At 37.2% G+C, this 27,324-nt stretch overlaps 1 protein-coding gene across 2 annotated transcripts in view; it reads right to left on the bottom strand.

The window, feature by feature from the left end:
• The window catches only part of cacna2d3a (calcium channel, voltage-dependent, alpha 2/delta subunit 3a), a 220,840-nt gene that overhangs the window by 101,595 nt on the left and 91,921 nt on the right, over window positions 1-27,324 (bottom strand). For both annotated transcript variants that reach the window (XM_066643291.1, XM_066643292.1), the window contains exons 10-12: window positions 21,314-21,388; window positions 13,289-13,378; window positions 9,287-9,400 (exon numbers count right to left, since the gene is read on the bottom strand). In XM_066643291.1, the coding sequence (XP_066499388.1) occupies window positions 9,287-9,400; window positions 13,289-13,378; window positions 21,314-21,388 (279 nt within the window). The remainder of the gene's footprint in view (window positions 1-9,286; window positions 9,401-13,288; window positions 13,379-21,313; window positions 21,389-27,324) is intronic.

Raw genomic sequence — 27,324 nt, 5'->3', positions numbered from 1 at the left:
CTTTACAAGCACACATACACAAACAAAAACTCCCAAATACACAAAGATAAAAATCAAGAAAAGGCCCAGATACACTAGCTTTTTGTCAGCAGAATTTAATGGCTGAAAGTCTATTGATTTCAGTGGACATCAGAAAAGAAAATAGATTCCCTTTTGCAGACTTCTAGAAAGTTTTTTTTTTGTTTGTTTGTTTGTTTCTACTATATTTCACATTAAATTCAACTTTGGTAAATGTTGACATGTAAATGTGCGTTCTTGATCAACAGCTGCATTTATTCAAATAGAAGATCTAAAATGTAAGAAATGCTCATTCTAGCTCTCTCAGCAGAACATTTTAGCCACTAGAGCACCATGAGGACTATGATAACCACAGGTTTTATTAAAATAATCACCATCTCTTTACAAGATTAATTAAAATACTTTAGATTATTAAGACTCAAAATTCTGCTGGGTTTTACTTCAGTAATGTGATTGCTTTGCATCCAAGAACCCATAATAATGACAAATAATTACTTTAAAATAGTTTAATCCTGCAGCACCGTGTAGAAAGGAGCATCTATTGCCCCAGTAGACCCCTATAAAAAGTGAATACTGAGGGCACTAGTAATACTAAGAAAAAGTTACCTGGAAAATGCAAGTGTAGGCCTTACTGTAGTATAAGACTTTCATACTATAATTTTATTTATTTTTTTACATTTTTAATTTGCTAAATTTTGAAACTGCGCTAAAATTGAGGATCTCTCACAATTTTCCATGCTTATTTCGGGAGACACAAACTGAGAGAGAGAGAGAGAGAGAGAGAGAGGGAGAAAGAGAGAGTCTTTTAAAAAACATTTGCTTTGAAAGCAGAGAACAATAATGTTTTGTCTCTGAGCTACTGTCAGTCAGTGTGATACTGCTTTCAATTCAACCAAGCATACAGTCATAATCGAGACAACTTTCTACACATTAACACTGATCATGATTGGTGCATTATGCCTTTTCTAAAACGTTTCATCCATCACAAAGTGAGGACAGTAAAAAGATGAATCTGGTGCAGCATGGCTACTTTCACTTTTGTTGCTGTCATTCTGTAATATACAGCATGGTAATGGGAAGAGTAGGCAAGAGCGTGAACTTTTCAATTTGACTTTCAGATATAGTCCATTAAGCCAAGATTGAGCAAAATAATGCTTTACTTCAAGCAGAAGAATATGCTAATCTAATGTGATGAACTTAACAGGCTAAACGTATTATTACAACAAAGGGATGGAAAAGTAAAAGATGAAATGTTTCATTTTCTAAAACTTCTAACAAAAAATTAAAAGTTATAATAAAAATGTAAAACAAATCTGGAATGTATGTTCTAACAAATATCTGATTTTAAATGAGTTTTGTATGTGCATCAGCATGAAATAAGTGGCAAAAACAAAGACAATGTTGCCTTAAAAGCAACAGAGATTCAACTCCATTCGGCTGATTCACATGTTTCTAAATATTAAAGGCAGGGACAAATACAGTGTCTAATACACAATAAAAATTAATAGTCACTTAAATCTACATAAAGGAGGGGCAGGGGTGGGGCTACTGACGTGCAGGCTGACAAATTAAATGTTTACAGAGAAGGTTATCGACCAATAAAGCTAGCTCTACTGTCAGACCGTCCTATCAGAAGATTTTAGGCTACTTCACCACGCCCCCTTCTCACTCAAGCGAACCAAACGGAGTAAGGGAGGGTGGGACTAGTTTGTAAACGAAACGCCTCTCCAAATTCTATGTAAGCTCTAGAAAAACAAAATCCCGGACGTTTGTGAAATTTCGCCCAGACATTTTTTTTAAGTCTAAAAAAGAGAACATGTCCAGGTAAAAGAGGACGTCTGGTCACCCTAACCTAGTGTATAGTAAGTTAAAATTACTCTCAACATGCCAAAACTACATCCAGCTCTTCAGTAAATTTAACTTTTACAATTGTAATAAAAAAATACTAATTATAAAATGTTCCTCACCATCTGCTAGCTCTCCTGTCTGCATGCTGGAAACCTGTCTATTTTTACAAAGACCCTGTGTCAAGTAAACAAGTAAAAAGTTGGCTCAGTCAGACATGCTAGGCTTCCTCTTTCTCTCATCATGTCAGTAAAACAGCAAAGAGACCTTCAAACCGTCAAAATCACGAAAAGGGATTAGAATATTGCTATATTCCTGCTCCATAGATGGGGAATATTTCGGAGTGAAGGAAGGAACCCACTCTAAATCTGGGAGACTGCTAACTGCATGCTACTAAACTAAACAACCTGAGTTACAAACAAGTTTCTGTGGTAATTCAAACAGTAAATAAAAACTTACAGATTTACTCACAAGTTAAACTTCAGCCACACACAAACAACAGTAGCATTTTTTCCACTCAAACATACCGCTCCACCTTAAAATATGCAGGGATTCTGAACATAAACAAAACAGAGAGAACTGCAGTTCCACTTATCCATTTCAGGGTCACTGTGGGTCTGGAGCCTAATTTTTAAAGTGTAATGAGATGATTGCAAATGTAGTGTCCATATACACAAAGGAGCAGTAGACCACAACCTGCTGTTTCAAAAGCTGAACAAGAGCTCAGCCACAGGTGGTGATTTTGTTTATTTTCAAATATCAAATTAAATTCAGGGATGAGAGAAGTCTTGGTGATGTATTCTTTAGGTTGAAAAGCTTTCAAATGTGTAAATTCAGCTAGTTTAAGGTGTGACAGTCATGGACGGAGATGTTCACTTGTAAGCACTCAGGTTTAATAAGCTCTAAAACACAAGCGAAAAAAATGACATAAACTGAAATAGGTTAATAGGTCAATAGGTTATAAACTAGTTTAAGGCCTACTGGATAAACTCATACTCCTGAAACATCCTGGATCCATTGTCAAAACCTACATCTTTCCAGCTTCCATCCCCAAATTTCTGGGATGTTTCCAAAATGAAGACATCAGCCTTCCAAGTCTGTCCTGTGAAGAGTGTTGCCATGGCGACAGCACCGAAGGTGCTGATGATAAATGCCTATTGTGAGGATGGTGCCTGGCGCCCTCCAACAGAATCGGCAGTGCCAACCTATGCCAACCTCGCCTCCCCAAACGGCAATATTTCCAATTGAGAAACACACACAAGCAGATGGGGAATGCTCAGATTAGGCACAGAGGGGAGGCGAACACAGAGAGGCCCACACATTCTCTCATGAACACTTTTAAAACCACCTTAACTCAGATTCACAAACATAAATATGTTCAGCCACATTTTGTCAATTATAGCTCAATCTTTAAGAATTAGTTCTATTTTAGTAAAGGTGCAATAAAAAGATAATGATAAAGAGGTAGTAGCTTTGAATGCCAGAACAATTCAGTGCTCTCTGCCCTTGTCACTATGTTCATTAGAAGGTCACAACAAACTGCATTGAAAGCAAACAGTGGAACATGCACAACTTCTTGGTGAAATTTGTGGACAAAAAATATTAGGGGATTGCAACCATATATTCAAACCTTACAACAGTTTATTTAAAAAAATTGATTAATACCAAAAAGGTCAAAGGTGCACTACTAAATATTAACTTATATGATTTTAGCATTTTTGTAACTCTGCGTTTAAAATCTTAATGTTTATTCTTTTACCACCAAACTACAGACAGAATCTTCATTACAAAAGTAGATAGAAATATTAAGAAAAACAAAATGAATTGGAAAAAGTAAATTAACAAATCAATACAGCCATATTAGATTATGTGTTTTGATATTAATAGATCATCTCAGGGTGGAAATTTGATTAATCAATGTATGAATGAATTAAAATATAAATTAATCGTCAAACTGCTAAATAGATATATTGTGCGAGAATTTCATATAAACAACTGGAAAATAAGCAAGCATAATTTTACCCAGTGAAATGTTACACATTTGTAGAAAACTACAACTTAAAGGGAATGTCTACAATTGTGGGTAACTGTGGTTCTCTCTGGTTTGTTTATGTTCGGAAGCTCTTTTATGTCATTTAAGGTGGGATAGTATGTTTGAGGAGAAAAACGACAGTTGATGAAGTTGAACTTGTCTGTAAGTTTTTATTCACTGTTTGAATTACAACAGAAAATAGCTTGAGTTTAGTTTTGTAGACCTTGGTCTGTGTTTACTTTCATGCAGTTGGTGATCTCCTGAATTTAGAGTCAGTTCGAACCTAAATGATATGAAACAGCAAAAATAAATCAATCTTACTCAGGAGCGGGAATAAAGCTATATCATCATCTCTTTTTATGATTTTCAACATTTGGCGGTCTCTTTTTTTATTGTTTCTCTGACGTGAGCAGAGAGAAAGGAAGTCTAGCATGTCTGACAAAGCCACTTTATTTATCAGTGACAGAGCCACTGATATTTATAATCAGCTGTGTATCAAAGCACAAAGATTCAGTGTCTATTCGCTGGCATTCGATGAGAGATTGGAGTAGCAGGGTGATGCAGAAAAATAAATGACTGATTTGAGGTGACTAAAGAACTGTTGCCATTTCAAAGACTGTGGAAAGAATAGGTTGCTGAAAAAAACTCATTCACAGAATACAAGTGTTCCACATTTAATAGGGCTAAATATGTTTCTGCTCTTAAAAACCTACAGCAGCGGTCTGCCCAGTGCTTTGCTGACTTCAAGCCTCACAATGACTTTTTCCAGATATTTACAGATGCTTTGATGTGGACCCGTGCTCCAATAATGCTTCAGCTAGTGCTTGCAGAACTGCAGTGCAGCACTGACCTCAAATCAAAATTTAGAGAGACACAAGGGAAACCAGATATTATTGGACAATTTCTAAGAGAGCTATTCTCATCTTTCTCAGAGCTGTCCAATATGTTCAGACAAGACTATGTCTCATTGGACATACACATCTGTGTGAAAAACTGTTCTCAACTTTCATCCACACTGAATGATGCCCATCTCCTACTTATTATCAGAGTGTCCACCAGCAACGCCTTTAGAGGAAATGTGTTTCCAGTGCTTCTGCCAAGTTTCTGGTAGTCAGCACTGAGCAAACACTGAACCATGTTTGCTTAAATTACTGTATACCTACATAGTTAAATTAAGGGCTGATATTCACATTTTTCCACTGCAGTTTGCTGTGATTATGTACACTGGCTAACCCTTGGAGAAAACATTTCCTGGCTAGTTAACAATTCCCAGGTAATTTGAGCTTGAGACCTAAAGTTAAGAGTGATATTTTAATATTTATTGAGTGCTGAACTGTCAGTCTTGTTTGTTTTTTTTCTGATTAATAGTCTCACATTAATGTTAATGTACAAATGAAAAACTCTCAGTGCTTCAGCTAAATGTATATATTTCTCATAAATGTTATTTGGCCATTATTCAGATTAAGTCCCTTTCAATTTGTAGTTTGGCTTTGAAAGGCTCACTGATATAGGGAAATCTGAAAAATAAATAAAACGTGATCTGTTTTCCCAAAAAACATTGCCTTGTCTGAAACAAGGTAAAAAAAATCCAGATACATGGAATCAGTTTTCTTTCCATACTTTCTTTCTGTAATACCTTATGATATTAAAATAAAACTGTATTCTGCTAGCTGTTTTTGATGACTATGTGCTAATGATATTTTTTACGATTTTATCTCCATCTCCAGTAAACAGCTTCTCCATAAGATCTAACTTATTATATAACGATTATATAAACTAATGGTGCATCATACAGACAAGGACATGGAGACCTTGCAAACTTTTTCTGCCATCTATTGGTAGCAAACAAACAAAAAAAAAGTCAAAATCTCCCTGGTTTTACATACAGCTCCATCATAACACCTTCACAGGAATGTGAGAAATGTAATATGCTGTAGCATTAACAATGACATATAGGAGGGGAACATTAACTCCATGACAGAAAGAGAACAGGAACATTAACTGTAACACATGGGCAGATATTAGTGGTGCAGTTTGTCAGCAGACGCAGACCACACGGGAACGCATTATCTGCAGAGGGCGAAGAGGGAACATTAACAGCATAGTGCCGGGAGGGAACTTTAACAATGAAGCGCAAAAGGGGGCATTAGCAGTCTAGCGCACAATAGGAGCACATTAGTGCCATATTGGCTCTCAATGGAGATAGACCTGGTCATGATAAAGGTCATAAACACACACATACAGATGCACACACACACATTCGCACACACATATAAAGTACAGCCATCAGGCTCTGTCACTGATCCGTTAAACACACCCCTGCAGGGACACGTGTGTGTGTGTGTGTGTGTGTGTGTGTGTGTGTTTGAGCATATGTGTTAAGGTCAAAGAACAGGGAGAATACCTCTCCTGTTGATACACAGAAGGCAACATGGGTGGGCAAAGGACAGAAGACCCCTTTTGAATGTGTCAGTGTGTTTGTAAATGAAAACTTGCTACTGGAAAATGACGAGCTAGAGATAGTTCAAGTCATTCTCAAATATCAAATTCATGGATATTTTAAAGAATTCCATGCAATGAAAATCAATAATCAGGATTTTATCGGTCATAAATAAACCTCAAAAAATGTCTACAATATTTTTTCCACATTATGTAAAAGTTGAGTTTTGTGCTTTTCCTATAATGTTCAATCAGTTATATTTTTCTGTCAGATGAACCTTCATGATGACACAAGATGCTTGTTCTAACAGACAAAACATTCAGGAGAACAAAGGATCATTTAGAAGGAAACAAAGGAATACATCTAATATTTTGTTATTTAAAACTCAACTGGATGTACTGTATATTTATCAGAGACATACATTTAAGCACTAAAACATATTCATGTTGTTTGGTTTGAAACAGACCCAAAGCTGACCATTTACCGTACGTTCCTCAGCAGCATTTTTAACACCACTTCCTAGTGTAATGATTCAGATTTCTTTGCTTGCTGCCAACACTGTTGTAACTGCAGGTTTGTTTTGATATCTATGGTGTTTGTAGGAAAAGAGGTTTTTCAATGACTGAGACTGACAGAGGGGCATTTATGCAATAATGCACTCGAGTTGGTGCTGTACCTTGAGATATTAGCACCTGTGCAGTGTTGGGAGAAAAACAGTTTGTAATTTGGCCTGTTTTTTTTTCTCAGGGATAGAGGGAGAGAAACACTGATATTACCATTCCAGACATAAATAAACATAAGAGCCCATATTAAAGAAGATACATCTATCAACCATAACATTATGATCACCTCCTTGTTTCTACACTCATGGCCCATTTTCTCAGCTCCACAGACAATACGGGATAATTTTGTAGTTATCACCTACAATTACAGAATGTAGTCCATCTCTTGTTCTGCATATATTGCTTGCTCCCTTTCACCCTGTTCTTCAATGGTCAGTGCCCATCCATCCATCCATCCATCCATTATCTGTAACCGCTTATCCAATTTAGGGTCACGGGGGGTCCAGAGCCTACCTGGAATCATCGGGCGCAAGGCGGGAATACACCCTGGAGGGGACGCCAGTCCTTCACAGGGAAACACAGACACACACACATTCACACCTACGGACACTTTCGAGTCGCCAATCCACCTGCAACGTGTGTTTTTGGACTGTGGGAGGAAACCGGAGCACCCGGAGGAAACCCACGCGGACACGGGGAGAACACACCAACTCCTCACAGACAGTCACCCGGAGCGGGAATCGAACCCACAGGTCAGTGCCCACACAGGACCAAAACAGAGCAGGTATGTTTTGGGTGAGGGATCATTCTCAGCGCTGCAGTGACGTTGACGTGGTGCAGTGGCAGATGCTGGTCTTTCAAGGAGGGGAAGCTCAATTTCGGCCTACATCATAAAATGTATCAGTTTATTTATACATAAATTATACCATCTGTTCCTTTTCAAGAAAATGATCTGTGACTGTGTCGTACCAACATGGCGTCTTTTCCAGGGACTGGTGTCCTCTCAATGGCCAGCAGAGCTAGGCTGCTTAAACGGCCTTGGCCCATGTGAAGTGTGTCCGCCTGTGAGTGCTTTGTGACGGTGGAGGGGCTCAGCAGCACCCGCTAGAAACTGCGATAGAAGTCAGAAAGAGTGATAGAAGTCAGTCTTCGAACACAAGCAGCTACAACGAACCCCAGCAAAAATAGAAGCTCGATTTGTCACTAGTCGTTTTTAACAAAGACAATGCCGCTAAGAGGTTTAAGAAAATCTCCGGTTCAACTCAGAACAGAATGAAAATGTAATGCTCCCATGGATCTTTACACCAAAGGATCGCTGATTCGCTCATTTCGCTGTCAATCAAAAAAGCCTGTTTAAAGCACTGTGAAGCTGGGGGAATGATTGAGAGGAAATCTGCGTCTTTACCAGTGATAAGAAGCTGATTCTGAACAAGAGTGGAGCGCGTTGTAGTGCATATTTATTCAATGACTTATATACACACAACAGTATATATTTGATCACTTATTTTTTGACATTTTAGGGGAAGCTGAGCTTCCCTTGCAGTCTTAGAGCAATCGCCTCTGACGTGGTGGTGTGGATGTTGCACTGTTACGAGTGGATCCGACACAACAGGACTGCTCGAGTTTATAAACCCCTCAGTTTTACTGCTGGCTGAAACATATCCAGTCAACAGCATCCAGTGTCCACTAATTAAGGACTAGAGGATGAACAACACAAACTGCGCCTCAACAAATCAGTTACTGTGTCTGACTTTACATCTACAAAGTGGACATTGAGTGGATACAGTGTTTAAAAAAATCCAGCAGCAATGACGTGTCTGGTCCACTCGTACCAGCACAACACACACTACCACCCCACCACCACTTCAGTGTCACTGCAGCACTGAGAATGATCCACGACCTAAATCATACCTGCTCTGTGGTGGTCCTGACCATTGAGGAACAGGGTGAAAGGGAGCAAACAATGTATGCAGAGCAAGAGATGGACTACAGACTGTAATTGTAGAAGTAGTCAGGGGTACTGAGAGAATGGACAGTGAGTGTAGAAACAAGGAGTTGGTAATAATGTTATGGTTGATTGGTGTATTACACCAGGACCCCAAGTACATTTAATCTCATCTCAATATACTCGCAAACAAACTTTTCAAAGTGAAAACTGAAAGTCAAACAGTCTAAGCCTATCAGAGCACAAAAATAAGGAGGATAACTCAATATCAGCAGTTCAAACAAATTATAACAACTGAAGTAACAGTTCCAGTAGCAACAGTAACAGTAACTAGCCTATTCATCCTTTTTTAACCTTGTGTTTAGGCCTGACACAATAAAAAGAAGGGGAGAATGATACAATTGCTGCAATAAATAAATGTATGTAATTAAATTGTACTGTACCTTTCTATCCGGCCAGTTGTATTTGGCAAATACAGTGTCATACGTGTCCACTGCTCCATCTGTCACCAGCATGATGGCTTGACTGCACACACTACCTCGACCTGTTTCATTAAACTGACCACACACACGTGTGCGCGCACACACACACACACACACACACACACACACACACACACATATACACAGGTGAAAATACTTCCAAAAGCAATATGTCTACACTTTCTGCACTATATGTTAAGAAAATAATACGAGCAAAATATAAAAGCATATTATGATTAAGAATTGCACTAATCAATAAAACAATTAGGCAGCACTTTACAGTTACAGCCACAACAGAAAGATACACATCTGTACATGTCACAAATCAAACAAACAAACAAAAAAGCTTCTAATTTCATCAGTAGTCCTACTGGTCAGTTTATCAGCAGAGGCCATTAAGTGCCATAGTAACCTGATGTTTATACCCCAGAGTGCTGTTCTGTGGAGCCAGTTCTCTGGTAGGCTTTCATTAATTACTCCCTCCATTAAGTCACATTAAGCTTAGAGATTGTTTATCAGCAATTCTACTGCTCATCTAAGCTCATAAAACAACAAGTCTCCATCAAACAAGCTGATAACCCTTTATCAAGTCAACCACTATTGATTTATCAATATATACACGCATGCTATGTTAATTAAGTGAACAGCTGACCTATAATGAAAGCAAAGTGCTGAAAGTTAATATTCAAATTTAATGGCCACATTAATGGTAAATGCCAGAAAGCAAAATGGCACAGTAGTGTCTTCATGATGCATTTATCTAAAAGCTTTCTTTACACTGATTATTAAATCTAATAGACGTTTAAATTCTGCACAGAAAATAGTGCATGTTAAAAGAGTTATATAATACATAACTACTGTGGAGGGAAAAATTATTCAACATTATCTGTCACAAAACAGCCACAGCATGAAAAAATGTGAACATGCATCATAGTTATTTTAGAGGCAACTACAGTATTAAAACGTAGTGATGGGTCTTCCACACTTGGAAACCTTCAGTGTCCTACAGCTACAAACGTAGGACAACAGAAATATTCCTAGTGTCAGTGGAGCTGTCAAAGCCCCTGGGATATTTTCACAGCAGTGCATGTGTGGATACAGAAAGGTTTTAACAGCAACTGCAGATTTATGGTTGGAATAATTCGCTCAACACAGATCTGGTCCTCAAAATAAGTGCCTCTGTCAAATGACATGACTTCAACATAATTTTAAGTCATAAATGAAATACACAATATTTAATTCAGTGGCAAAAACTGTTAAAACAGGGGAAATGCCCTGTTTGATTTGGCTGGTTTATTGGAAAAAATATAGACTGTTATTTGTGTAAATGTGGTGCGCAATATTCAGAAACTTCCACTGCAAACACAAGCTTTCTCAGTACATCCAGGAAAATAAATATATGCACTAGTTGTGTTTATTGGCTCACATCTGCGACACCTGCACAAATTAGGGTGTGCTTCATGTAAAAGATACAAAATGAACAAACTGGTAGGTTGGCACTTGAGTTCACACACTGAAGCTGATATGTCACCTGCACTCACTGGATTCACTTGTTTCCTCATTGTACAAACATTTTTATTTATCCTAACGACATCATTTACTTGAACAAATCTACTCATTTTATTCAACTACTAAATAATGGCCATTCTTTTTTCCCCGTCTGTAGTTTCAGAGTACAGTGTTCTTCTGTAGTTCTAAAATATCAAAAAGCAGAGGATGGTGACAGCCCATTTTAACAGACACATTTTCTTTTCACACATTTTTTTGTTAGTAGTAACATTGTAGTACAATTTTAGCAGTATTATTACTGTTTGATTTATTAAAAGACATCTCCAGCCCTCAACACTCTCCTTCTAATCATATCTATTATAATTCACTTCTCAAATCCATTTTACCTCAGTCGCATATTAACTAAACCCTTTTGTCAAAGACATAAAATCCCTTTTTCCTCAAGTGCTTTACAATGGGAGCATATGCTGCATAACCAATACTACACAACACTGTGTTTGTGAAAAGCATGAAAGTAGGTAATAAGGTCTCCACTTTCCTACATTTGGCATTTCCTTTTACAGAGGTAATTTTACACAACAAATACAGACTCCAGTATGAATTATAATGAGGTGAGCATGTACTGTTCATGTAGTGTATGTCACACATGCAGCCACTTGAAAAGAATATGGTGAAGGATAACTCATCTAAGCACTTTCTGCCTTATTTAGATAGATAGGGGTGTCAGTATTTGCTGACCAGTTCAGCTTGTCGTCCAGATTAACTCAGAGATTTTTGTAGGTCCTGACCACCTCAACATCAACCCCTCAAAAGAGATCGGCTGCAGACCCAAGTTATGGTCTCACTTTTGGAAGGCGAGTAGTTCTACAAATCTAAAGTATGAAACATATTCTGATTTGTTTATTACCACATATTTTAGCATCACTGAACTTTCAAATGCACATTTATTCATGTAGTGAGGGGTTTATGCACTCCAACATACCTCTCTAAGTGTGGACAGACTTTTGTGTCTGATGCATTCAATTCCAACACCTTAATATTTTAGGTTATAAGAATCAAAAGCATTCCTATGTTTCTCAATTTATTTATTCAAAAATGTATTTAAAAAGGTGGTACTCAGCTGGTTAAATATGACTCATTCTAGCCAATGTATTGTTGTAAAAATAAATACCCATGGAACCAGATGTTACTTGGTTGGTGTACTACTGTACTAAACTGTGTTCTTACAAATAAGTGGTATACAAATACATTATAAAATGACCAGTGACTGTAAATACAAAACTAGGTGTACTTAATAAACTGGCAGCTCAGTGAACTGTAAATTTCTATGATTGTGCACATCTTAACTCTGGACAATTTACCTGTGGTGAAACAGAAAAGTTTCTTTTTCTGAGTTAATGCCATATCATTTCTCTTGAAACAAAATAACCAGGGGAAAAAGAAGAGCTTATCAGTTCTCTGATATTGTATCACTGTAGTGTTAATAATGAGATTTAAGCTATTTTCTGAATATGTTTTAAAAAATGGCAATTGAGTTTCAGACTGTGATTCTATCGATATGTTTATCACGGAATGTAATCACAAAGCAATAAGGTCTGAAGCAGCCAAGTATCAGTGTTAGCACAGAGTTCACTCCATAATTACAGGGAACTTAAATTTACATTTAAATTACAGGGAACAGGAAGACGTTTTTATGAAGGTGAGAGCCATACACTTGATATGCACTTAGGGAAAAATTAATATTCAGTTGAGCTTCAGACATCAACGGTTCTACTGTTCTTAAAAATACAGAAAATGCAAAACTCATGCCAAGGGTGACCTCATAGTGTGAATGGAAGTTAAAAAGGTATTAATGTGAACAAGGGTATGAAGTTATCCTATTTGATTTTACTTCACTGCAAATACAGTAATTAGAAATAAAATCAAATATATATTTAAAAATCTCATCTATTTATTCAGTTTTGTTAATGTATTCTCAAATTCATATTACTCATTGTTAAATGTATGTATACATTGATATTATGGAAAATAGTGAAAAATACTGTGTGTTCACATACCTCAACCATACCTTAGAACTCCTTGGTAGTGCTGAATGGGTCTTTAAAGTCTTAGAAACAAAAGTTTTGGATGAAACTCCAAAGCCCAGGAATGAGATAATAGTATTTTGTGATTGAATTATAAGTGAAAATAAATTTACTGAATAGCTTCCTAATTATCTCTTAATCATCATTTTAAATGGTGGAATGAATTTTTTTAATTTTCTGCTTCATTTGAGATTACTGTCTCAGTGGGTGGTGTTTATAGTGCTTTGGTCTTTTCCAAAACCCATTATCAAAATGAATAAACATCAACATGTAATGACATGTTCAGATAAAAAAAAAAGTTTTTGATATTTTAGCACTAGGCAAAAAAAAAAAGAAACTTCTCTAATTTTCTAATATTCTCTATACTCACATTACTGAGCAGCTCAAAAGCTTCAGTTAGAGCCACATCCAGCATCCCTATACCTTTGGCAAAGAGCTTGTCAAGGTGTTCACGGAAATGCTGCAACCAAATGAAAAAAAGCAGGTTAGTTTTCATGCATGGACATATGGCTCCAAACAGCTTAGAGAAATTAACAATTACACTGAATGTATCCATAGCAGTAGCTTTCAGATATTGCTCCAAGACCAAATATGATGGAAAGCAATGGAATTAAAAGTTACAACCTAAAATGTCACTGTTGTTCAGAGTAGATTAACAAAACACCATTTCCAGAATATTCTTTCCAAGGCTTTTTGCTGGAGGTGTGTGTGTGTGTGTGTGTGTAATGGGGTTTAAAGACCCCAATGGACCTCATCCGTGTGTCTCATTATTAAACACAGCCTCAAGGAATGCAGGGGAATGGCTTTTATCTAAATAAACCCCACAATTCCCTCTTTCTCTCTCTGGTTCTCTCATACTCTCACTCTCTCTATCACACATACACACACATACAACATTGATGTCACTTTCACCTACATTCAGAAAATGTTGCACATCTTTGTTGCTGGCTTTGCTCATGAGTGTTTTTGTATGTGGGAAGCATTTGAAAAGCAAAATGTTATTAAATAAAATTGCTCAAAGCATATTGCATTACATCTTTTTCATTTCCAATTAACCTTTGGAGAGGTGATTTCTTTTTGGAAATGTGGGCACTGCATGTGTGTCTCTCAGTGAATCCAGATCTAAACATATGAAGAGATCTCAAAATAGCATTTGGGAGAAGGCCCTAATGCAAGGAAAGGAATAAGGATGTGAATACCAAAGTATTTGTCACTTTAACAAAATCTGCAACAGAACCAGATACATGTCTGTCAATGTTTTTGATCATGAGTGTATTTTAGATACATATAATAGCTAAAGGCAAAGAATAAATGATGAATTTTAAATGGATTACAATACTGAAACACATTTATATGTGCATTATTTGTGCATATAATATGTTTATATGGAGATGTGTCCTGCTAAAAACATAATATACAGTTCCACTTCAAGGTTGTCTCTTTTTTTTACTTCTTCAGCAGAACAGTTTTTTTAAGCATATTAATGAAGGCAGGTGTGCTAAAATGTACAGCTGAGTGACTGTGTTTGATTGCAAAAAGGGTTCTGTGCATAGGTTGATCAGCTGTAGTTGCTTTTATGCAGGCATAATGCATTAACACCACCACAAATGTTGAAATTCCACTGGCATCCTGCAGAACAATATGCATTTCAAATGAATGTTGTATAACTACATTTATTTTATGGATAGAAATTCAGTCAACTGTAGTAAAAAATATCAACAATTCATTTAAAAAAATACACCAGTTTTCCATCTTAAATCTTAAAAATGTTTTACTTTCATTCTGAGCAGAATATGAAAAACCTACTCTATTAGAATAGTCTAATAGAGTTGGTCGTAATTTTGTAATGACAACAAAGTGTGTTGATTTAGGATGAGACATTTGAAAATATGTTCAAAATTCAAATATCAATGAATCATTAGCTAATGTATGTAAAGTATGTCAGTGTGTTTTTCAGAAATTAAAAATATATAGGTGGATTACGTGTCAATCCAGCATCAAAAGTTCTGAATACTTTTCTTTTACTTGGGTCTTATTGTCTTATTGAAATAAGTATATTTTTAATTGAGGATGTTTTCAGGCTACCATACAGACTACTTGTCTTGAGGCAAAACTAACCATGTTGAATTCACATACAAAGTTAATGAAGCAATGCCTCAACAGTCTGCCACAACATTTCTGCCACACATTTAGTAAAGGCTCATCTGCAGAATTGGAAAACCTGAAATCTGTACTTTCAATCTGTTGCCTTTCACACTTATGTTAATATGCTGCACGTGTTCAATCCATACATGCCATAGGATAGTAATAGCTGCACAGATCCATGAACACAGGGACACAAAAAGCTCCTGTATTTTTGTAAGTTGAGTTACTAGGTTGCTCCCTTTTACAGGAGGCCAATAATTGATTATCTCGCTTTTGAATTATAATGAGGAATGGGAATTGGCCTAATTTGTTGCTGCAGGCATTGTCTGTTGCATGGTTTTGCGCCTACAGAAGTTCCGTAAGAAAGTTTTTAATTGGATGTTTTGAACTAAATTTTGGTATGTGATGGGCAACCCAATCCTTGAAAGTTTAGAATAGTTTAAAATCAGCCAGGCTAAAGTAATATTTGAATGTTAATTCATCACTTACTGACACTGCTTTATAATACGAACTGCCTTTTTTTCCCTCTCAGTAAAACAGACTGCTGGTTGGAGATAGTTGAGATTTGGAAATTTAATCCTGCCTAAGAGCATATGTGAATTCTGTTCAGATAATCATAGTTCTTTTCTTCTCTCATGCAGCAAATCTGGATGTCTGAACCACTGGCATAAGAACAAATTGACCACTATGCGTGTTTTCAATATTTGAAGGGTAAAACAATATTGTACTAAACTGAGATCAGTTTAAGAAAAAAGATTTAACACAACACCATATTTCAATAATTATTTTAAAAAGCAGCCTCAGGAGCTACAATTTAAACAAATTTATTATTATCAAGAATAATACTGTTTGAGATATTAATTGTAGCAATATAATATATAAACAATTGTCAGGATGAAAAAGAAGATAGATAGATTGATATTCTTACTATTTTTCTTACTATTTTTTTAATTAATATTATTAGTCTCTGCCAGTCTCTTCTTGGAATTGCATAATTTTTGCAGGATTTTTTCATCTGCGCTAAAATAGATTACAATTCTGACCCACACACCTGTGTCTGGACGTCGGTTTCATGTCATATCTGTGCAATTGTGAAGAAGATGCCCAGAAGATGCATTTGTGGACGCATTGTGCAAGTTATTATTGAATACGATAACAGCAATCATTAATATGAGAAGTGGCTTCAAAGTTTGGAACAGTTGTGTGTGTCATAAGTGAAATAATAAATTGTGAAGAGGTATCAACTGGGTTAAAACAAAGAGGGTGAGCAGAAGGAGCAAAGAAGTAAAACAGCGAAGAAAAAAAGGGAGAAACTGGAAGAAAGACTGAGACGGAAGCTGCTTGAAAGAGGCTTCAACCTCAAAAGAAGAAAGAGATTCAGAAGAAGCTGGAGAAGTGAGAGAGAGAGAGAGAGAGAGAGAGAGAGAGAGAGAGAGAACAGACTCGGTGAAGGACAGACAAGGAAAATAAGAGGGAGGGAGGGAACAAGGGAGAGAAGGAGGAGCACTATCTGACCACCTCTACTCTAACCTTTGGGGCTCAGGTAAGAAAGATAGCATAATGACTTCTAGAACTTGGCAGGAAGATAAGAGAAAACCAAAGCAACTTACTGATATCCAGGGACTACTTTACCCATCAGCCAACTGATAAGACTACCCACAATCACCTGCCTGGGATGTCAAAGGCCATGGCGCTTTGCTATCAAAGTCAGCAAGAAAAGTAGAGTGTGACTTCTACTGTGACTTTGAAACAGCAGAACCATCTTGAACTCAACTTTACAGTTAGACTACTTCAAAAGAATGAAGGAGGTTTTTAAAATGGGGAACAGTGTGGAAAAAAAATCGTTGAACGCCATTTTAAAGAGGTGGATTAAAAAATAGTTTTTAGAGAAAGAATGCACAAGGAAACGGGAGAGTGGGAGAGGACAAAAAAAAATCTCATAATGTTCCAGTCAGCAGGTGGCTTCTTTCAGACACCGAAGCACCTGCTGTTCCTCTTCCCATTGCCTATTTTTCTCCTCTCATTCTAAACTTCATTCCTGTGATAGCTGGCAGGAGCCTAACTGAGCCTAGCCCACTGCGATTAAAGTTGCACGTTAGACTACCTCACTTAAAGGAATCGAAATGAATGATAGGGCTTGTTATACTATCCTGTCTAAAGCTATGTTCTAGCTAAAAGCACTTTGAATGTAAGCACATTAGACACTCACAATCTCACTGCATGTCCCAGTACACAGAACAGAAACATGAAAGGTTGTCACTAAAAAGCAGGCTACTTTAAGTCCAAATATATGCTAATTTTATTCATGCTTGGGTCATGAGTCACTTTAGTGTAAGCCTGAACTGAGTCAAGATGAGTCACTGTAATGAGCACCCATGTATCGAGTCATCAGGATTTGAGATGCACATCCAAGTCTCAAACTACTGGAGGTTGATTCTTGAGTCGATTATTGAGTTACTGTTGTGTGAGTCTGACTTGAGTTGAGTCAGATTTGAGTTCAAAGTCACATGGAAGGGAATCCAAGTAAGTTCACAAGCCATTAGTATGTAAGTCTGATTGTTGAGTCATAGTCACTGGGATGCATGTCATAATCTATAGTGCCACATCTCAGCCATTCACTTTTTGTGGAGTTATTCTTGATGTTAAAGCTCTATTCACTGTAGCAAAACACTGAAAAATGACTGAACTTTGATCATGGGCTGCTCTAACCTTCCATATTGATTTTCTTCTATCAAATAGACTACTTTGGGCGGCACGGTGGCTTAGTGGTTAGCACGTTCGTCTCCCAGCGCTGGGATCTTGGGTCCAAGTCCCATCTGGGTGGAGTTTCCATGTTCTCCCCGTGTCTGCGTGGGTTTCCTCCGGAGTCTCCGGTTTCCTCCCACAGTCCAAAAACATGGAGGGTAGGTGAACTGGCTTCTGTCTAATAACTGTCCTGCTGTGTGAGTGAATGAGTGTGTATGTGAATGAATGTCTGTATGTGTGAGTGAATGAGTGTGAGCCCAGATATGGATTGGCACTCTGTCCTGGGTGAAATCCTAGTGCCCGATGCAGTCCTCCAGGTGGACAGTCGTACCTGGTCGAGAGTACGCTGTGTACGTTTGGCTGCCACTTCTCGCCAGTGTGTGTGGATTGAGTGTTCTGAGCGTTCTGAGCAGTGTGGATTGTAAAGCGTCCCTGGGTCACTAGAAAGATGCTATATAAGTGTAACAATAGATAGATACTAAAACAAATATGTAAAAAACTTGTATGGAAGGTTGCCTTGAATCATTGAAGAAGCAGTAAAAGGTACAAACTTGAGGCTGTACAGAGCAGCATGGTATGAGCAGCATGCAAAGAACCCTGTCACAATGCGCGGATGACTGAGGACTTAAAAAGTTCCTGTATGTAACATTCCAATGTCCAAGGAGCCAAGAATGGACAGAATTTTTGCAGGTATGAGAACAACATGGGATCTGTTGGACTCCCTTCTCAAAGCCGGCTCTAAAAGTTGCACAAATACAAAAGAATGGATCTCGATAGTAAACAGTGATTTAAATCTTGTTAGATTTGTTTATTGTTATTATAATTATTATTAATAAATGTATTTATTTTATAAATTCTATCATTATTTAGTTCACATATTATAATTAATATTGAATTACTGTTAATTAAAGAAACACTTCTGCTTCTGGGACTTCTCCTTGTGTGTTTCATTTTAATTGCGCTGCAATAAAATATTGCAACCTCCAAAATTACATTTCTGCAGGGTTGAGCAATGACAGAGGCCCTGTTCCCCATATTAAATATCATTGGAACATCACAATGATTGTGAAGCTGCAATTCATTCATACATTCATTCATTGTCTGAAACGCTTATCCAGTTGATTGCCGTGGTGGGTCCAGAGCCTACCCAGAATCACACACTCACACCTACGGACACTTTTGAGTTGCCTTTCCACCTACCAACGTGTGGTTTTTGGAGTGTGGGAGGAAACCGGAGCACCCGGAGGAAACCCACGCAGACACGGGGAGAACACACAACTCCTCACAGTCACCCGGAGCGGGACTAGAACCCGCAACCCCAGGACCCTGGAGCTGTGTGACAACGACACCGTTTCACCTGACTTATATTATTTTGCACAGTTCTGTAATTAAAAATTACAAATATTCATCTCTCCTTCTAGAGAAAGAAAGTAATATACCTTTAGGGAACAAACCTTGACCCACACGGACACAGGGAGAACAAACCAAAAGCTTCACAGACAGTCACCCTGAGTGGGCTCTGACCCACAACCCCAGGACCCTGGAGCTGTGTGACAATGGCACTACCTGCTACTCAAACGTTTTACCTGACTTATATTATGTTGTATTATTTTGCACAGTTCTGTAATTAAAAATTACAAATATTCATCTCTCCTTCTAGATAAAAGAAAGTAATGTACCTTTAGGGAACAAACCTTGACTTACCACTGTTGTATCTTTAAAGGTATATTTACACTCTTTGCCTTTTTAGCCCTAAAATTTTACACCGCCCAAAGCTGCAATTTTAACCTAAAAATATTACATAGTGTTTCTTTAAAATGCAGGCATGTCAGGTGACACTTACAACGTCTTTCATACATTACACATTTGTTGTAATTTCTCAGGAGCAGGTGTAAATTATGTTTATACCTATGAAAAGTTTGGGACTACAGTTTATATAAATCCAGATATTTACAGATCTTAGATATTTAATCAGATCTCCTGTACTTGTACTGTTATTGTACTTCCGAGATTACATACTTTTAACATACATTTTCTCAGTTCTGTTTTTCCAAAGCAGGTATTGTGTTCCACTCATGTTCAACAAATTAGTCAAAAGAATTCCCCAAATGGCCACAGAAAAACTGCTGCTGTTATAGGTAGCAGAGTAACTGTACATGACTGGTCACAAACCCTCAACTGAGAACAAGAGGACAGGTTTCACATTTCAGTCCATTTTCACCTCCCTCTCCTCACCTTCCTGTCATTCTGTCCTTCCCTGCCCCCCCAAACATCCTCCCACCCTCCCACACACCCTCCCACTGCTCTCCCTGTGATGTCTCTTGTCAAGAGTAATCAGAGTAATATCTTCTGCCTTGGCTCCATCGATCCCATTACTAGAGAGAGAGAGAGAGAGAAGGCAAAGAGAGAAACAAGCTCAAGGAGTAGTGGATGGAGTAAGAGAGACACAAAAGAGAACATTTGAAAGGCAAAGGTAGAGTAAAATGAGAATGTATGAGAAACAGAAAGAAGGAAGACAAAGTCACAGTGTGAAAGTGAGACAGAAAACAAAGCATGTGAAGAAACAAAGAGAGAGAGAGAGAGAGAGAAACAGAGAGAAGTGAAAGCAGCTATCAGACCTTACTGTAAAAACAGGTCTGTACTGCCAGGCAATCATATGATTTGGTTCTGATAGCACACGTATCAGACAGGAATGACAACAGTGATCGCAGTGTGGTATTCAGTATTAAACACTCCACTGAGGAATATGTGTGAAGTATATGGCGCAGCAGTCAGGACGGCAGATTACATTATAGATATTCAGCTCTGTGGGAATTACATATACCGTATATTTAGGGAGACCTCACTGAGAAATACATAGGAGGACACAAACAGGATAAATGTATGGGCTCTGACAATAGCATAGATACCTTCTATTAGCTAAAGACCCAGATATGCATTAAGCTTCTGCTAATGTGCCTCTGAAATATCTGTGTATACAATAACTGTTAAATATTGTCATCGAAATTTTTTTCAGTTTCCTATCTATCAATATATCTATCTATAGCTACATTTGGAAGTTATTCAATGCCTTACATTTATATTCATTTTACATTCAGGTGTCTGTCAGGGATGTTCATGTGAGTCAGAGTTGAGTCTCAAGTTTTTGGGGTTAAGAAAAGTCAAGTCTGGTGTCCTAAGTACAGGATTTTCATTTAAACCTCCCTACTGAAGTTGGGCTATACATTGCACTGTACACATGTGATCCCCTAACAAAAACACAGGTTGCTTCAGTCTACTGATGTGTTTATTGTCACTAATAGTAATCTACATATTAATCTTCCGTCTGAACAACAAAACCTAAGACAAAATTATGTAATGTATAAGAAGTAATAAGCTGTGTATCCAACATATCTTCAGAAACGAACTTTTTAACTTTTTAAAACTTGGTAAATTGTGAATAAAATGCATAAATATATTTAAAAATACGCACATATAAAGAAACATTCTGTACACACTGACTTACATCTTTGTTGGTGACGTCAGCTTGTACCAGGGTTCCATTAAGACAAGGCTCCACATAACGGAATTCCTCATTGTACTGCACATGTGAATACAAGAAGAAAAAATATTCATTTCACTAAGCTTATTACTGTCTTTCTTTAATGGAACTCTAGGTGAGAGTTGGCAGTTTTGTTCCTGGACTCCCCTTACAGATGCAGAATGTAATTCAATTTTACAGCATTGTTGAGCAAAAGTTAGTGTAATTTCTGCAGTGCTGAGTGAGACCTTACTAGCAATCACAGAAGCTCAGTTCTCCCTAATACAGGTCAATGAAGCATCACAATCATTTTTAAGTAGTAATTTTAAAGCAAAAATACTACCTAGAATTGCCTTATATAAAACCTTACTGCTTGTTTAGCCCATTTCTAAAATTCAACCTGTACCTCAAAATCCAAAAAGATAATTGGCTAATTTATGTGTGCTTGTGTGTATGTCTGAAAGCATGAGAGGCTCCATTAAGAGAAAATTAAATTGCATGGTTTTAGCTATGTAATCAGATCAGTGTTAGCCACAGAGGACTATTAACAAGAAAAGGATGCCACTAACAAGAATGTCTAATTATCAAGACACACACAGTAGCAGTGCTACTTTATGAAAGAAAGTAGATTATGTATTCATAAGCACAGTTTCTGACATTCACACCCATTTTCTGAAACAGCGTGGGGAGAGTGGGATATGACTCACTATTGGTTAAGTAATTTGGTTAAGTAAATTTTGAATTATTTCTGAATATTTCTGAATAAGACCTCTGGACACCTAAACCTGCTACAAAAATAAATAAATAAATAGTTCCTAGCACCTTGTGGTTATAAACAATTAAACTAAAAGCATCACAACTTTTTGACCCTACTGAGCACAGAAAATGTGTTCAACAATACATCAATGAATAAATATATGATCTATTTTTAATCATAGTGTCCATTTACCTTTATTGTTTAACTAGTTTAATCTCAGAAGTTGCCTCTTTTTTGCTTCTCAAAATCATCCCAGTCCATTGATCATTCTTAAAACAGCAGGAGTGAATTTGTTTCATTTGAACATTTTCTTCTTTTTTGTATATATCTTTTCTCAGCCACATGTTCTTGAAAGTTATACATAACTTCAGATCCATAGTGTGACCTTCTAACAATGCAAAAATGGAGACAAACACCTGTGGATTTATTCAGATATGAAATAAGAATGTATATTGATTTTATCCTGTCTTCCAAAGATGAAAGCTTTAAGTACTGTGGTAGACTGTACTCTACCACTGTGATCATCAAACATCAGCCTGAGACCAAAGTGGACCCACTTTTCTTTAGACCCAAGTTATTCTCAAAAACCGTTATTATCGGTTCTTTTATAATTAAATGGAAAAGTAAACAACTAATCATTCTTGTTTCATCACTTGTGCAGTCTGACTAATTTTTATATTCACAATCCATAAGAGCTAGAAAAAAGAACAAAACCTACTCTGGAAAAAAATAGCAGCACATGAAGAACATGAGGAATACATTTCAAAAGAGTTTTATTTATTTTTTTTTTTTTACCCAAAAATACCCAATATATATTTTTGTGTGGGATAAAGCTGCCTCTAATGAGCTTGCACTAGAACTGGGTGCTGATGAAGATTCAGCATCTTTTACATTACTAGTTATTTTCACCTCAGTGAGCCATGCTTCAACATTTTCGTTTGTGGAACAATTATATTTTTACTTTTTTGCTAATATCATCTATAAGAACTAGCCTTGTTAGCATTGTTAGCAATATATCTGCACCAGAGCCAGCAACATTCTCTCTGCCTTCTGGGCCATGTCCTTAACATGTGTCATTGGTAATGTTGTCAGGTTTGTATTAAAATATTAAATATAATACAGTACCGCGGCACGGTGGTGCAGCAGGTAGTGTGGCAGTCACACAGCTCCAGGTTGTGGGTTCAGTTCCTGCTCTGGATTTTTCCCATAGACCAAAAACACACATTGGTAGGTGGATTGGCAACTCAAAAGTGTCTGTATGTGAGTGTGTTGTTGCCCTGTGAAGGACTGGTGCCTCCTTCAGGGTGTATTCCTGCCTTGCGCCCAATGATTGCAGGTAGGCTATATATATATATATGTATGTTGAACCATCTATATACAGGGTATATTTTAGCAATGATTTTGAAGTACATTTTATCAGATATTCTAGCCTTAAAACACAAGTAGAGCCCCACAACTCCCTTGCAGTAAAAGCTCTAGATTCCATGTAAGGCATGAGTGCTCTCCTTACACTCCTGCATCCCTCCATCCCTGATAATCAGCTCTTTCTTCCTTCTTCATTTTCTGCTTGGCTTCCAGCTCTCCTCTCCCCACCATCAGCTTTTGCAAGGCTTAACCCCCCCCAACACAACACCACCACTGCCCCCACCACCCAACTAACCGCCTGGCTTTTTCTGATAATATTGTTAATTTAATGCATGACTAGAAATTAGACTTCAAAGTAAATGAGAAAATGATGCTGTCCTACCCTGCCTTGCCGGGTGTACTGTGGTAATCTTGGTGTAAAGCAACGGGATGCACTCTCCCTGACAAGTGTGGACACACCAGTTACGCTATTAAATCATTCGCCTCTATTCAGCACACAACAAGAACTATTGTTCATTTCAGATTATTATAAAGAAACTATTATTTGATACAAGAACTAGCAACAGAATTCTTTTTATTGTTTTATTAGTCCATCTGACACTACTAAAAAAGGCATTCGATTCCTCTGATGTAATCATGGTATTATGCAATATCAAATAGCTAATGATTTCTTTTTTGTGAAAAGAAAGTATGGCAAATTGGACTGGGACCAAATGAGGAATATTCGAATCCATCAAAGATCATCAAGCTGAAATGTGATAATATCATGGCTTGGAGGATGGCCGAGTACAAAAACACTTTTTTGCAAGTCAAATGTGTTCATTCGAATGTGATCTAATTGGCCCAGAATATGACTTGCTGGATTGATGATTCACTTTGAATTGAAAATTAGGAGAAGGAGACTTCCCTTATTTTCCCCCCTTTCATACAATTGAGCTGTACCTCTGGCACATTTTTCCCTTCATTACTGCCTTCTTCTCTTCTCTTTGACACTCAAAGTCCAATTACTCTGCGATCTCTTCTGTTCTTACAACCTTCCATCCTTCTAGAAATGACACACCAGCCTACTCCTTTATCTTAAGTATCAGATGACATTTTGCTTAGAGCATTCATCCATACCGGTTTGAAGCCAGTATTACAGACACATTTCTTCCTATGAGGGTTACTGTCTTTAATAAGTTTCTGATTGACAGATGTCCATCCAAGACAAGCCCCAGGTGGCACTAAACCCTACTGCATACCCCTTTTACACCTCCTTTCCCAAAGATAGGAATATGAAGGAAACAAGAGGAATGCAGATTTCTGATTATTGAAACATGGCTCTTATGTAATGTATTACATGATTTCCAAATTATTCACTCTGTAAAATGTTTAGCAAGTTAAAATAATCTAACTCAAAATCTATATTGCTAATGTTTTTTTGCATGTATACTAGCAGCAAGAACATAAGTTTAGTGCTTATCCTTATGATTAAAAGTTAAGTTCTCTGGCCCCAAGTGTATCACTGGAAAGACATTGGTAACGTGTTGTGGTCCGATGAGTCCATGATTCTGCTTGTTTTCATGAAAAATGGACATTAAGATTTCTCATATAGACTTTTATGAGCAATGGGTGCAAAAGCCAACAACTGTCATGACATGGAGATGAATCATTGCCTATGGCCCTGAGACATATATTCATGTGAAGTCATATATTGGGATTTATGACCTATGAGTGACCTATGCTGCCATTAAGGTCCAACAAGAAGCCCATGATTATTTCAGAAAGACAATGTCAGGCCCCATTATGTGGTATAGCAGTGTGGCTTTGTAGACTCAGAGTGTAAAATGGGGCTCAAGTCCTAAATTATTAAAAAAGTCTAATCAGAGTAGTGATATTATTATATTTATTTTAATTTGGAAGTGTTTCCATTGTTAATTAGAAAATTTCACTTTTCTACCTTCCTTTGTCTTAGTCTTTTTGTCATAGTCTTTTTTCTTAGTCTTTTAGTTCTTGTCTTTTCTTTACGGTTGTTTCCTTCTTGGTATCTGTTGTTTTATTTACCCTTCCACATGCTTTGTTTATTTTCCCCATGTTCATGTGTACAACTCCTGTTGTCCTTAGCTACGCCTTCTACGAACTTCCATTCATGTCTCTCACAGGTGTTCCTCTTAAAAGCATGGTCATTGTTTTAGATTTTATTGCTGTTCTTTTCGTTCTAGCTCTGGCTCTCTTGCGCTTGTATTACTCTACCAGTTTCTTTCTTATGTGAAGTCCCTATGTTTATTGTTTTTTTTCTCCATCTCTGCTTTCCTGACATATTTCAATTTCCTGTCTTGTGGTGTTTTCTGGTCATTATTGACTCTGTCAATTCTATTCGGTAAGTAATGCAGTAACTGTCTTGGTTTTCATTGCTACTTATTTTTACTTTAGTTTTCTGTTTGGTCTTTACTCTTGTGTTCATTCATTCATTCATTCATTCATTCATTATCTGTAACTGCTTATCTAGTTCAGGGACGTGGTGGGTCCAGAGCCTGCCCAGAATCACTGGGATCACACCTTGGAGGGGGCCCCTTGTTTTTATTTGTAAGTTATTTACCTTTGTCTCAGTTTTCTTTGCCGAAGTTTCTCAGTTTTCTACCCTATCATCTTTATTTGAACACGGAGGCCTTGTTTCTGCTTGCTCTGCAAAGGCAACATGTGTAGCAGACTTTTCAGGCTCTCAATCTCTCAAGATTCAAATATGATGTTAGTTTTTTCATTTATATCTCTTTTAGATCCTTTTTGTTTCAGTTTATCTTTCTTTCATTCTTAATTTTCTTTTCAAGCATGCAAGATGTTTTGACTAAAGCACTCCCTGAATAAACTAGGCAAAAAAAAAAAACATTTTTTTCATGACCCATTTTTTCCCTCTAAAGACTCATCAACTCACAGTAATTAAAAGAAAACCTGATGTAACACCATTGTTAAACGCCTCTGCCTCAACTTATATTGAATTTTTTTCAGGCATCTAATTCTAAATTTATTTCTAATTACAAAATAAAATAAAGTTGGTCAGTGAAAATACAATAACTGGAGTGGCAATAAAATAACATGCAAAAACAGTGTAATTGGGGTTGTAGGAAAATAGACATCATCTTTACTACCATGTAATGCTAGAGAGTTTTTGGCACATTTAAAAACAAAATGTTTTGTCTAAAGGGTCAAAACACAGTTCAATCTACCTTAAGAGATCTCACAGTATTCAGACATGGAGTACGCTTTATGCACACACCCACATGCACACAGTGTGTGGGTGGAGTAAATTACAAGCTGTAGAAGCGAGTAAGTGTGTTAGCACTAAAGACAGAGACTGCATCAGTGAACAGCAGGTGTTCCACTTAAAGGCTACACCATTCTTCAGCATGCTCAGAAAATGGAATACTAAGGAACTCTCTTGATAGGAATGAAGTATGTAGTGTTTCTGGGCTTTTCTTCTGTAGGAATGGTAAAAAAAGGATTTTATAAACATTTTTTGTGCTATTTTATAATACTTTACACGTTTACATTACAGAAGCCAGGATTCCTTATAAAAATGTGCTTTCACATCATTGTTTCCTTATGGTCAAGCTTTTGAGTACTTGAGGAGGCCAGCTGTTAATCTGCATGTTTTTTGCAAATTGGTATCAATATATGTATCAATTACATATTACAACATAAAATAATTATAGATTTGTCTTAGGGTGAATCTCATTCCTTAAGTTTGCCCCTACTTCTCTTTCCAAGTGTTATCTTACCCCTTTGAATGTAGTTACAAGGTAGTGTTTAAAATCTTCTCCTATGAAATGGTACGACCCTTCAAGAGCCTGATACATCACCAGAACACAAAAATAGCAGCGCATTGGCTGTGCTCTGC

The sequence above is a fragment of the Hoplias malabaricus genome, chromosome 14, assembly GCF_029633855.1.
Source record: "Hoplias malabaricus isolate fHopMal1 chromosome 14, fHopMal1.hap1, whole genome shotgun sequence".
In the NCBI taxonomy this organism is placed as follows: Eukaryota; Metazoa; Chordata; class Actinopteri; order Characiformes; family Erythrinidae; genus Hoplias; species Hoplias malabaricus.
The sequence above is the reverse complement of the archived record's forward strand: the minus strand, read 5'-3'. Positions and strand labels throughout refer to the sequence as shown.